General features: G+C 32.5%; 1 protein-coding gene across 4 annotated transcripts in view; it reads left to right on the top strand.

Annotated features, from left to right (window-relative positions):
- Ctns (Cystinosin) overlaps window positions 1-14,830 on the top strand; it is a 52,382-nt gene that overhangs the window by 29,660 nt on the left and 7,892 nt on the right. For all 4 annotated transcript variants that reach the window (XM_068774400.1, XM_068774399.1, XM_068774401.1 and 1 more), the window contains 5 exons: window positions 7,952-8,078; window positions 8,966-9,065; window positions 9,853-10,053; window positions 10,810-11,050; window positions 11,544-11,663. In XM_068774400.1, coding sequence (XP_068630501.1) covers window positions 7,973-8,078; window positions 8,966-9,065; window positions 9,853-10,053; window positions 10,810-11,050; window positions 11,544-11,663 — 768 coding nt within the window. In that variant the 5' untranslated portion in view covers window positions 7,952-7,972. The remainder of the gene's footprint in view (window positions 1-7,951; window positions 8,079-8,965; window positions 9,066-9,852; window positions 10,054-10,809; window positions 11,051-11,543; window positions 11,664-14,830) is intronic.

Here is a 14,830-nt window from a genome sequence, read left to right as displayed (position 1 = left end):
TTTCATGTATTTTCAATTCTTGATGTTTTTTTTTGTCTATGACATGTTGTTTACCGGTTAGCATTTACGCGATGTTTGAATATATATACAAAAGTCTTTAAAGTCGTGAATATATAGTTCATTTTTAGTAAAGGGAATTCAGGCGTTTACACATATTTTTAATCACCTTGTACAGAGTAATCTCTCTGAAATATGTTACATAGTTTTTTTATATAGGTATGCGACACGACAAATTTTACAGAAAAACCGATTGATTTTTACCGCACCGGCATTGAAAATTTGTGTACTAGATGGCAAAAGGTTGTTAACACGTTGAATACCATGGGGGTCACCGGTGACCGGCACTGAACTTGGCAGTGACGTCATGGGGGGCACCGGTGACTGGCGCGCTCGGATTGATAAAAATATATATAATTGAAACAAATGACAATACTTACTTTTTTATTATTATCGTGGTTGATGTAGTGGTGTGAGGAAATGAATGCAGTATGAAACATCTGAAAAAACTTTATATATGAAATATAGTTTTATTAAGCGCGTATGTTCGTATTATCTTATTATTATTCGCATATATCGTCAGTTGAATTGCTTGACGTGGAATCTTCATTTGAAATCGTAATTTTAAGGGACTAACTAAAAAATTAAATAGGAGATACGAAATGCCTGATTGTTAACACTTTCGAAAAAGAATAAAATCGTGAAACTATTTCTCAACAACGCGAAGAAACAATATGAGATAAATGACGATTGCATATTTTCAATCGTCAAATTTTGAGATATTTTTAGAAGTCGTGCGAAATCGCACTTTACACGCCAAACATAGTTGTATACTGTAACTTATCGATTGCATATAATATTTCGATATTATATGTATCGCATAATAAAAAAATCATCGTGGCGCTGCAGACAATTCCTCTAAAATTGAGGTGGCATTCGTGTTATTAACGAAGGTGAATATGTTGTTGATTAGAAATAAGAACTTGTTTATAAATATAGTCGTGTGAATTTAACTTAAGCGACATTACTTTCCGGTATCCTAAAATTTTTAACAATTGTCTGTCGTGAACTATGTAATGCATTACGCTGTTGGTACAGGTGTTATAATTATGCTTTCAATCTAATGTTCAATAGCCTGCCTGAGTCATGATGGTTATCGTCGAAAATTTGTATGGTGATCAAACAGTACTATTGTTTGACAAGGATGTTTAGACACTCCTCATTGTAGTGGCGTTTCAATTTAATAACATATTTCGTATGTTACATTTAGCTATCTTACATAATTGTTACACGACTTGTCTATCCTTTGCTATAATTCTCTAAGTATACCCTCTCATCGACTTTATTCTTTGTTATTCTATTTAAAAGGAAATACATAATTATTTAAGTTTTTAATTTATATGATAAATTTAGTACCTCGTTTTATCGTGTATATGTTTATACATAATACTGTGATCAAAAGGTAAGGTGTATTCGTTTATAATTGTAAATTATTTAATTATTCTTCCAAATCATACCCGTCCGAAAAAACGCACTTTTGCCAACGTTTTTTTCAGTTCTGAAAACGATAAAACTTTCTAGACCTTTTTCAATTCAGTTTCTATCTCCTCAACTGTGTCAAGACGCCGTACGCGCATTGGTCTTCAAAGCTTGCTAAACAGACAGAAGTCGCACAGGCCAAATCAGGAATATAGGGTTGTTGCGGTACCATATGAGTCGAGTTTTTGACGCTTATTTTCCCAAAAATTAATCGATTTTGGCATCAATCAAGATATGATACGTTTGAGATACGAAACATCCTTCAAAATGGTTTGGGTTGAGCCCAACGATATTCCAACTTTTAACAAATAGACATGGCAAATGTGTATAGTCAGTCCTCAAAGGAAAAAATCACCTGCCTTTATAATGCCCGGGAGTTTTAAATGACAATTTCACCTTACTTTTTGATCACAGCAATACAACAAAAATTTTGAGTACGTTTTTAATTGGCAAATATACTAACAGAAAAAACATTCAAAGGTGTAATCATAAGATTATTTATTCGTCTGTTTGATTTTATGTCTCTTAATTTGAATTATTTTCAAATGAAATACTTCAAATCTTGTTTCTTGCAATAAAAAAATCGTCGTGTATTAAAATACAGTTTCTTTTTATTAATTTAGGCCAACGAAATATGTGCAGGTTTTGTGAGTCAGTAAAGTAAAATTTAAAACGTACATTTTGAAATTTATGTTTATGCATTTTATTTAACTTTAAATAAAATGCATAAATCGTGTAGTTAAGAATAGCAGTACCACCGTCTTTATTTATCGATTGTATTATGCTTTTACAGTTCTTGAATATTTTATCTACATACGTTATTACATACGGTTTTCAAGGTTATATTTAAAGCTTGAAGAATTCACTACTTTTTGTATTCACTTCAAAGAAATTTAAACAAAAATAAGACATTATGTTATTGTGTTCTAAATGTCTTCTGACGTCAACGTTGTGTACCATGCTTTATGTGTTCATTTGATATTAACGAGTTTTAGAACGAATCATTAACAAAATAAAAATAGTAAAAACTGAAAATAAAATATTGTTATCTTACTATAATTTACTGTAATTTAGATTAACAGCAATTCAAATGATTTTTTGGCATCTTTTCCTGTCAGCATTACAACGTTATATGACCGGTTGAGAAGTAACCTAATCTTATTTAGTTTTATCTTATAGCATCTTTCTCTAATCAGACTTCAACCTAGAGCACTAGTTCTAGTCGAAGGTGGTACCACACTTTATTTATCGCATGAGCTTTTCATTTAGGTGATAAGAACCTATTACGACAGCGACAGCGACAGCGTGATTAAATGGAGAAGAAATAATAATTTTTAATTTGTAATTATTATTATTATTAGAGGGCGGTAGTCCATCAAAGTTACGTATGGTGTAAAAAATCAACCGTATTTCTGTCACAGTTTCCTCTGCCTCCAACCTAAATACTAAAACCAGCTGTCACATATCGTTGCGCCGCGCTTTAGAATTCCGTGCGCGTTCAATAAGCCTTGTAAAGACGCGACCTGAATATTAAAGCTTAACGAAGAAAAACAAAATTGTTTATATGTTTTTTTTTGTGTGATTGTACATTTGAGACTATTGTATTGAATTTGCATGTGTTAAGAAAATTTTGTTTAAATATTAATGACATGAAATTTAATTTTTTGTACTCCTATTATGACGAAAATATAATTTATTAATGAACGAAGAAGTATTTTTAATGGAAATTGCGTGTAAGATAAATGTGGAACTCCTATTTTTTAAAATAGCCTTTATAAAGAACCTTCGCATTAGAAGAGAGATTTAAAAGAGCACAAGCGGTGGTAGACAATGAAGGGCTTCTTTTACTTCAGTCAATACTTATCTAACAGATAATAATGAGATTCGAGGAAGTTGTAATGCTTTTAAGACTTTCGTATCAGTTATATGTACAGTCGTGCAATAAAGCGAGTGTTTAAAATTGAACCTTTAATAATGCGTTTAAAGAGGTATAATTTTTATTCAATATAACGGTGTGTGCTTCTGTACTTGACTTATAAAGCAGTCTTGACTTTTTTAGCGAATACGAATCGTGTACAATCTGGAACCGGTTTCATAGGTTCTTTGTCACGACCAATCTTTAAAGCGTAGTAGATGTAAAAAAGGTTTGTTTTTTGTTTCTCTTCGTAAACTCACTATCATATCATTTGACGTAAATAAGAAAAAAATATCTATATCATTAAAAATAAATCGGCAAATAAGACGCAAAAAGCAAAACGCAGAAACGGCTTGGTCGGATATTTTTTTCTTTTGTTGTTTAAGGCCCCAGTTTTTTTCATAGCACGGAGACGATTCATTATAGAGAAAAAAATTAAAATCTGTTTGGAAATTCAAAACAATACTTTACTTTCTTAAGAGTAATCTTTCTATAAGTACAAAGCATAGAGTAAATATAGTGGACAATTTGCTGTCAAAAAAAAAAAAATATTGTGTTAGGGGTGTAATCAAAAAATATTGTTCCAATAAATTTTATAATGAAATTAAAACCAGATTATTAGTAAAATCTTGAAAAAATATTTTTAATCTATAAAGTGTTTTAAAAAAGTTTTATTACTTTTCTTATTGGAATGTAACGTGCCTATATGTTTTGACAGTATAGTCTGCCGGTTTTGAATGTGAATTGTAAGTAAACGATTCCTGCAGTAAAACGTTTATAAAAATATTTAATAAAGCATTGACAAAGAGGCGTCTGATAACTTTTTTAATTTTCAGCTTTAACATATTGGATTCATCAAAGAGGTATTCATTGGGTATCGGGGCATTAATGTGTTACGTTCGCCTCACATTCTCGACGCAAGTTCACCGGTCTCATTGCCATTTGCGATCGCGGATAGAGTACCGGTTGACGGAACAAGGCCTTTTCACACCAGTGTAACAATTACCCGCGTTCAAGTTGAATTTCCTCGAATATTTGCTATGGGAAATTATAATTTCCTATAAGAAAGCAGCACGCTTTGACTACATTTTATCTACGTTGCTATTGCTTGCGAAATTACGTGTAAAAACTTGTATAATAGCTGCACCGTAATGTTAGTACTAACAACGTGTAGATGTTTACATTTGGACGCACGAGCTACATTTTGCGGCACGGTGAATGCTTTTATAGAAGTAATCGATGTTTATAATTTATATACCTTTATAACAGAAGCAGAGGCGTATGTAAATATTAAGAATTACTCTACAAAATACGTTAAAGAATTGTAGGAGACGAAAAATTTTTACACCAATTTAATACTCGGCTTTGGATTTCATTTTCGCCTCATAAATTTCCATCAAAGCCTGTAGGAAGCCTGTATTTCTTCCGATGACCAAAACAGTTTATTTGTCCATTTTGTGAGTGGACGTCATACGCTGTTTTTGCCAGTCTGCAGTCTCCTCTCCTGAACTTGAAGATCTCTGCGACTATCAGGAATCAGGACACCCTTAGATGAAAGGAGAGTAACAGACGTAGTCAGCGGATTAGCAAGTTGAATTAACAGCCTGCAAGCTAAATAGCACGCTATTGATTTAACACGTAAATATATTTTGTCCTTATAATTATTTTTTTTTTAAAAATCGGTTTTAACAAAAATAAACCATTATCTGTAACTAGTAAAATGAAATACCAAGTAATACAATAGCTAGAAGGTCCATGTATAAAGTGATACTTTTGTCAAGGTACTCGTATGCCAGACCAATCAGCTCTTAATTATTTTCATACCAGTAAAGTTCATTGCTACTCGATTATAATCGACATCGAAAATGTTGATGGTAATCAAGAGAACCAGACTACCTCGCTCGTAATTTTTTAACGTCGTGTATAAATAGCATGTATAGGGCTGTTCCATGTTATTGCCATAAGCTATTATCTTATTAGTATCATATATTTATTGAGCTGTTTGTATGAACCAGCCTTTAATCTTCTCATTAAGAACCGATACTTTAACGGTCTATTTTGAAACCAAGTCAATATACATCATTAGGATGTGGGTTTCTGATTATATTTTTTTTAGAAGCAATGGTAGTTCTTGAATACGATTATACCTGTTTTATACGCTAGCCTGTTAGACGGCTTTATCAAGATATTTATATATAGATGGATTTATTTCGTTCGTAGGTCAACCTATTGCCATTTTTAACATGTTTATCTGATTATTTCTATACAAAGTAATCGAGTATCGGTGTAAAAACTTTAAAGGGGTGATGTAATTTGCTGATAGTTAAAATGTGGTACGCCCTATGTAAAAATCTATGATTTTAGAAATAAGTAAACAATGTAAGAAAATCCGTTTTGGAAATTCAGATTACTACATACTCGTATTAAAGTTAGTTATTATAAACTATCTGTCTCTGCACACTTTGTATTGTCAGAAGTTATTGGGCTGTCGTATTCCAATAGAAAAAATATTAATGTAATACACTTCAGAGTTATAATTTTATACAAAATGTTTGGAAATTGGTTTAAAAACATGTAATAAATGTTTTTTGCTTATAAATATATTATAATTTTTAAAATATACCCCTTGTATCCTATTTTTACCTTTTTATTGATATAACCTTTTTATTGAGATAATATATATTTTCAGGAAGAATTTAGGATAGGATAAAGTCGTAAATTTTCGCAGTGCATTTATCAATATGAATCCCGTAAAAAACTATCAGATTTGCTTCTCGCCTGCGATGTTCGAGGCTGTTTCTTAGAAATTAACTCATTATCATCTACAAGTCGAACAGCACGCCGTTCTACCAAATCAGGAGTTTCGGGCTGGTATTAAGCGGAAACATACTGAAGGTGGCAGCGGTATTTAAATATGTCCGGATGGGAGCTTCACACAGAGAAAGCAACTGTCCCGGTTTGAAATACCCTCTGATCTTATTCCAGACACCCACTATTTTACCAGCAAATATATCCTTACACTCAAGGTAGTTTCCGTACTTGAGATCGAGGTGGTCTGTCAAAGGTACAGTAACACTTCAGAGGAATGGGGACAAAATAAACGGACACTTTTTAATAGATAAAAAAGATAGATTCATTTTCTATTAAATCAATTTTAAAACAATGCATGTTTTTTAATGTTAGACAATTATTGCGTTCATTATATGAAACAAAGTAAAATTTATTACGAATGTTTTAAGTAATATACGGGTAAATGCAATTTGCGCAATGACCAGCATAGAACATTGGTAATGAATAGTATATATTATGGCCACGTGTTTCTAATAAATTACCCTATTATTTATGCTGAATACAATAAATTGTTAAACCGTCTTAACCATTCACTAGTTTACACGCAAATGCTTGGATATCTTCCTGGTTTTAAATATTTGTGTAAACAATATTATATTAGTATGTGTTGTATGTTGTGTAATATGTTTGTACCTAATTCTAACTCTGTACAAATTGTTGGCAGGCGTGCAACAAGGATTCAGTAGTTCCTTGATGCCATTCGCGTCCACGACGATTACCTTGGTTTACACAGACTTTGTTACTTTGAATTTCTTCAAGTTTATACATATTTTTTTTACATTCTTTAGATAAGTAGTAGAGGTTTTTCAAGGGTGAGAGTTGTGACTCTCACTGTTCCACGATTAATCCTTCTCGATTTTTTTGTGTCAAGGCATATACAGGATGATCCTAAAAAAAGCTTTAAAGGGGTGAATGTGTAGTTCATTTGCTGTCAATTAAAATGTGATATATTCAATACAAAAATCAAAATAATAAATAACGTAATTATATTATAGTAAGAAAAAGTAATTTTAAAATACAGATAACTACTTATTAAAATTAATTATTGTTTACCGTCACTCCTTGAAGATTATGTATAACCAAATGTTATGTCGTATTTTAATGGGAGTAATTATTTTTTTTTAAAGTAATCACTTTATACAGAATGATTGGTCACGATGAGCTATGCACTATAAACTATGTATTCGCCCCTACAGTGTTTACACTTAAACTAAAATTATTACAGAGCAGCAAGATATTTGTCTGTAAACCGCTTGGTTTGCGTTCTCATTATATTTCTCCGATATTTAATTGAACTGAATATGATAATACGGTGTTTTCTATAATTCGCATCCTGTCTGATATGATTACGTCTACATGCATAATCGCGAAATTTAATCGGTTTTACCAATTTATTTGGCGGCCGTAAATATTGGCGATCGTTATTTTTATCGAGTTTTCCTGCAAAACTTGTGAGTTTTATACGAATTGCTGTTTAACTTTCGATAGCGGTGAAAATTTGTGTGCATTTCGTGTATTATTTGCTGATATAGCGTGTAATTCAACCTGATATTAATTTGTCACGAATGTTAGCGCATTTATATTAAATGAAAAATAAAATAAAAATGTGTCAAAGACACGATGTTTACTTTTTTTTTGTTTTGTTCACAGGTTAGCGGTATAAAATTCAAAATGACGCACATTCGAGCCACTAAATTTTCAAGCGGTGCCGCCGAAATATCTAGTCATAGATTAAGTAACTGTTGGATACAGATTATAATAGGCGTGTTTTTGATTGGTAAGTAAATTTCGATTGTCTACTAATTGAAAATAAATTTCAATATTTTTTCCACTTGAACCGTCGCTTAAACCCTTAAGTTCCTGGAGAGACGGTCCCGAATTGACAAGCGCAGCGCACGACGTCTACTTAAAAAGAAGAAAGCCATCTTGTTAAGGTTGTATGAGCATGCTGGTTGTAGACCGCTTGTAACTGGTCCTATTGGAAATCTGTTGTGGAATCTTTACGGCTAAAATGATTATGGTGATAATGATAAGTGGAAAATAAAAGAATCTGTACAAATAAAGACTCCGATGGCGTTCATGAAAATAGTGGATAGCTGTGGACGTCGTACGGCTAAAATAATAATGATGATGACCGCCGTTGAAAAAGAAAATCGAATATTATACGGAAGATATTTAAATTATAAACACGGAAGCGTAGTGAATTAATAATAAATCTTTATATTAAACTTGGTAATGCGACTCATATGACTTTGTTACAAGGTGTGGAAATGTGTCAGTAGCCATGTCACGTACACACATTTGTCCAATATAAAAAAATAGATTACCAGATTTACTCCGAATTAAATATCACGTGTCCGAATCAAATCATATTGAGTATTGCCTCTTGTCTAACTTAACTGGTAAATCTGTGTTAAAAAACTACCATCACAGATATTCATAATCTATCTGAATTTCAGAACGAATTGTCTAATCTTAGATTTTACGAAATTACTTTTCTTTTCCAATTCGTTTACAGCGTGAAGAGATTAACGACTCACTCTTAAATGAACGTATCCAATCGATATTACTGCATGTCAGTACCTGAACCGTCAGCTTAAATTACGCTATTAAACCTGTGATTTATCTACTTTCATAAAAGTTTAATTAACACTTTCTATCTAGGTCTGCCGAGCGCATATGGACAAATAGAAATCATGTATTTAGATTCAACGGATCTGAATATACTCGTAGATGAAAACCGCCTCTTTCATATGGTACAAATGTAAGTGGTTCAAAAATACATCTATTTATAATAATTAAACGGTTTAATCCTACAAAATTAAATAAATTTACAATAAATATAACAAGCCTTCATTACCAACACTTCTACATTGTTTTCTTTTTATAATCTATAACTTCTTTAATATAATTTTCAACATATATAAGTTTATTTAAATTTTTACTTTCACACATCCAGTATCTAATATTTGATGTCGGCTTATACTTTGGCTAAGACCTCCCTACAACATTCTGATGGTTTTTGAATATTGAGATTTCTGATTTATGTTTGATTTTACCCTCTCATTTTTTCTCTGTCTACCTTTTCTTCTATTACATCTACTGTTATTTAAATAAAAGCATATAGTATTAATAATAATAGAGATTAACAATTTGAACCCAAGTTTTGGTTTAGAAGTTCATGATAGACGGTTAGAATCCAAGAATGAACGTAACATATTTTGTGGAATTTGCGAAAAGATTGTGTCTTAATTTTGCTTAAAAAGTTAAGAATGAAGTTATATAATGAACAGATTATTAACTGTCTGTTTTGTTCCCTCTGTTGTAATATAAAGACCATACGAGACAAGTCCATATAGGTCGCAAGTTATTTAAATTTTTGTTCTAAGATAGTTCGATTTCTGTCTTTTTATCGTAAAGCAGTGGTAATATTTGAACATATATATTTAATAAAATAAACGCTGGCTTTTTGTTACAACTGTATTCATAAACAACAAGATTAGCACTGCTCAAAATTAAGTGACCGAACTGAGTTCAAGTTAAATTTTCAGCGGTGAATCCAAAGATGCCATTAAAGTCGCGTCTCAAGTGCAACATCCAGACATTCTTCAGCTGTCTCCGCCGTCTTTTGATATACCCGGTACAGCTGATCCTAATGATACCGCAGAGATAACACATGATATTTGGGCATACGGCAAGAGCCCAGGGCATTCTGAAGTAACTTTTAACGCCACTCCGGCAGGATCTCTGAAGTAAGTACACTTGTAAAGATGTTTATTATAAGGAACGAGAAGTAAAATTCTTAAAATCGCATGTTCGTAATGTGATTCGTTGATTACTATGGGACATTTTTACAAAGCAATACGCAATGGTACATACACATTATAATAATTTCGTAAGAGATGTTAACATTAAAATCATTACATCTACAGAAAATCTAAAGATATGAGTACACAGTGCACCACGGAATCATTGCTAAATGGAAATTTTATACAAGATCTCTAAAAAGATTAAATGTATCTGATGATTAAGTAACAATAATTCATAATTATTATGCTTATGATAAATACTTATTATTAGAATCGTGTTCAATGTATTCTTGGGAAATTCCTAAAATTATCTCTGTATTCTGTTTTGATAACGAAATCTTGTATTAAAAAAAATCTGTTCCAAATTATAACATTCAAATTCGCCATTACTCCTGAGTAGTAATAATGATTTGTAACTTATTAGGAATCGTATATGCCTCTGACTGACTTGTTAACATCAGGTTTAGTAAATTTGCCCCAGTGTAAACGAATCTTTACTGTAGCATTTTTATGGCCCCGTTTTTGAGTTGTCTCGTTCAACCCGTATCATGGGTGTACAGGGTCTTTATTTATATTATAATTTTCACATAATTTTATTTAATTTCCATATTCATCTTTCATCCTTCACAATGTCTTTCATTGTTTTCCATACTTCCCATACTGTAGCATTGGAAGTAACACTAAATGTATTTCTTTCAGCCTCAGCACAGTGTTCCTACGCGTTACAGTCATGCACTCCAGGACAATCAGCGTCATATCGTACATAATGGGATGGATTTACTTCGCCGCATGGTCTGTGTCGTTCTACCCTCAGATCTATATCAACTTTAAACGCGGGAGTGTCGTCGGTCTCAACTTCGACTTCCTGGCGCTCAACATAATGGGCTTCACCATGTATTCTCTCTTTAACTGTGGATTATACTTCTCAAAAGAAATACAGGTTCGTGGCATTGATTATTTGATTAGTCGGCCTTGATGTCATTTTATTCGACATGTTATATCTTTGACTTTTATCGGTATGTCTTATCTGTCTTAAACTAGAGTCTTAATGTCATTCTTTGTCGTTATTTTTCTATTATATCTTTCTATTTGTTTTTTATCATCGATATTTCATCATTGGGACGTCCACAGCTGGAGATAAGCCGCTCCTGTAAATTTCCTTCCCTTTTGACTTTAACTTGTTCACCTTGTGGGTGGATGTCCTAGACTGCTCTTGCCGGCCTGTGGTCTCAACTCCAGACCCTTAAGGCTCCAGCGGCAGCCTGTATGACCTGCCCACTGTCATTTCAACCTGTCAATCCGTTTGGCTACGTTGGTTACTTTCTTTCATCGGACCTTGTATCGGATTTGATCTCACAGAGAAATCCCGAGCATATTCTTTTCCACGGCAATTTGTACGAATATTTCATTAATGTTTTCTATTTTCATTCCAGGCCGAGTATCTCAGCCGGCATCCTCGCAGTGTGAACCCGGTGCAGCTAAACGATGTTTTCTTTTCACTTCACGCTGCTTTCGCTACGCTAATTACAATCACGCAATGCTTTTTATACGAGGTACGTGTATTAGTATGTGAGATTATTTCTCTCGATGTCGTTTTAAAATATTTCCAGTATTCATTGCTATCATGTTTTATCGAAGTGCATTTTCGTCACTGGTGATGAGATATATTTTATTTAGTCGTCGTATTTTCTTTTGTTGTTATTTGGAGATAGATATTAGTATTAGAATCATATGAAGCCTCAAGGTCGCCCAGTTGTCGAATGGCGACCACGAGCTCGTAGATGCGACGTGGGTAAAACCCCATTTAGTGGACCGACGACGTGGTTATGGTCGCGGGAAGTCAGTGGATGCTGGCAGCATAGGACTAGACATCGTTGCCTTCTTTGGGCTAGGCTTATGCCTTGCAGTGGGTTTCCATCGAAAAAAATATTAGGACTAAAAGAAGATTAGGTTTCAAGTTCGGTTATTACTTTCAAAAAGTTTTTTTTTTCAGTAATGTGATGAGTAAGAGTATATAAAATACTACTATCACAGTAAACTATAAAGTTTTAATTTCCAAACTGGTCCAGGAGATCTCCTAGGGGTCCAAGGGAGACTCTACAGGGGTCTACGTTGGCGAGACTAAAATGCGGGTTCATAATTCGTAAGCGGGGTTCTCAAAAATCTATTTTCTTTCGATAATTAATCACTAAAATGTTACATAAGAAGCTCAGCGGCTGTTACAAGTTAGACCTTGCATATTTCATATACAGTATGTGTTGAGACTTGCATAGCACCGCTGCCGTCCGCAACGCACGTTTAGACATGCAAGGGACGAAATGAGACTTGGCGTGTGTGCTTACAAGTTATTAATTCTTGGTTGGAACTTAGTATTCTGAAGTCAGATTTAATCTTCATATTTATTATCGGGTTTTGGGAATATAGTAGTAATCTAGGTACAGGGGGTCCACCGGAACCAGGTGTATTTTGAAAGTCTGGGAAAACCGCTTTAACGTCAAAACGGTGTACTATATTTACTATGTGCAAATTATGATAAACGGGTATGTTTTAAGGTTTTATACCCAGGAAAATAAATTTAATAATTAAATCAGTCATTGAGTAAGCAGTTGCTTGCATTACAACTTGCAAACATAATTTAGTTGTGTGTTTATCTTTTTATCTATAACACTGGCTCATACGTATTACCTACATATCTTGGTTTATCTCGTTTATTTTAACATTTTATATCAAAATGCCTTTATATAACTAACGCATCGTTGTCGTTTTCACGAATAAAACGTTAAATCAAAGAATGAGGTTAACATAACAATGTTACATGGATTTAATTGCCAGAACTTAGCGACGAATTTTCCAAAAAGGGTCACGATCCTCAATAATGAGATGCAAGTGTACTACCCTATAATGGTAAAGTCTGAAAGAAGCTTGAAAAATATGTCATCGCGTGTACATACATATGTCAAATTTGACATATTTAGTATAGAAAAAAATTATGTTTTTGTAGACACGCTGAGCAAAATCAATTAGCTATTAATAAGATATATTTGGAATCTTTTTGTAATCGTAGAAATAATTTGTCATGTATACAGGTTGCTTCGTTATATGACTTTACACATAATAACGAAATTATAGTAAAAAAATTGAAATTAATTATGTTTACTATCTGTCATAGATTTTGTACGGTCAGAAGTTAACTAACCTATCGCATTCCAAAGCAAAAAAAAAAATAATATAACACATTTCAGACTAATAAAATATACAAGCGGTTGGAAATAGACATAAACTTAAAAACATCATGCGGACCAATGCACTGAATGCACTGAATATACATTGTCCTCTTTAAAGCTTTTACACCAATAAACAATCACCTTGTAAAACGGATCAAACTATTCTCAATAGTTTATATACGTAATTTTAAATCGTCTTCATGGATTAATGCAATAAATAATGCGTAATGAAATGATCGGACATCACTGACAGGACAGTGTTAATTGCATGTTTCATTAAATATTATACAAATATACACTTTAAAGAATTTACTTTAATTACATAGTACATTAGTCTAACGCGAATTGTAAAACGCAACGTATCTCACTCGTATCTTGCCATATTGGGGATTAATTAATATTTAATATTAAATAATTTTTCCATTTATTATTTTTGTTTTTATTTTATTACGACTTGATTAATTCTATTCATAAAATATTTGATCTTTAATAATAATGTGTTTGTAGATCATCCAAGTGTAACAGTTGTCAGTTCGGTATAAATTATACCTATAACGATTGCATTCTACCATATTTCAAGGCTACCCAGTGTAGTGTTCACAACTGTAGTAGACTCGTAATTCGCATTTTCCTTGTTGCTTGTCACGACAAAAAACTTTAAAGCTATTCGAAGATAGAAGGAATTAAGTTTTTACTGCCTATAATGAATTAATAGCGGTTTTTGTTGGCTCTTCGCTTGTTTGGCTGGTGCGGAGTTTTTGCTGAGTCATCTGGTTTATTTTATTCAAAGCTATTGCACAGAACTGGTTACGGTAATGATTTTGTACGTCAGTTTAGTTACAAAACATGTTACAATTTTTAAAAATAACAGCGTAATTATAGGCATAGAAACAATAGATAAGTACTAAAGAAACTGTTTAGTAGTAATGGTGATGTTTCGGCCAAAAATATTCCACAGCGTTACACTTTTCTTATACAAGTGAGGATATATTAAACAGAATTAGTATATTATTAAAATTTGATGCTGCTTGCAATTATAGAATGAATTAAACGAACTGTCAATGGTGTTTACTGTATTATCAAATAAACTTTATTACTTTTTTCGGTCTTTGGAATTATGCTGATATAGTTGTGACGTCTTTTAGAGCACACTTATTCTATTTTCAAGTAGATTATAACAACTTACATAACTTAATATTTCCCACGAAATAAATATATCTAAAGACATGACAACTAAAATTAATACGCATACTACGACTTATCCAATAAAGTGACTAGAAATAAATTCATGGTGAATTTGTATACGATTAAGGTAGTAGCGACATCTGTCTATAACCTGCTAAAAACATTTAAATGATAAGAATTCTTGAGTGATGTAGCCTGATTATTTTGATTTCATCAAGGCTAGATCTGACATTATATGTACAAATCTGTATTAAACTTTATTAAATGATGTCTTACTGTGGAGTTTCTTCCTGCTTTTTCTCCTGAACTAT

The sequence above is a fragment of the Battus philenor genome, unplaced genomic scaffold (assembly GCF_028537555.1).
Source record: "Battus philenor isolate CCGP_79_NKW_IND1 unplaced genomic scaffold, ilBatPhil1.0.hap1 SCAF_7, whole genome shotgun sequence".
Taxonomy (NCBI): domain Eukaryota; kingdom Metazoa; phylum Arthropoda; class Insecta; order Lepidoptera; family Papilionidae; genus Battus; species Battus philenor.
This window is presented reverse-complemented; position numbering and strand designations above follow the sequence as displayed.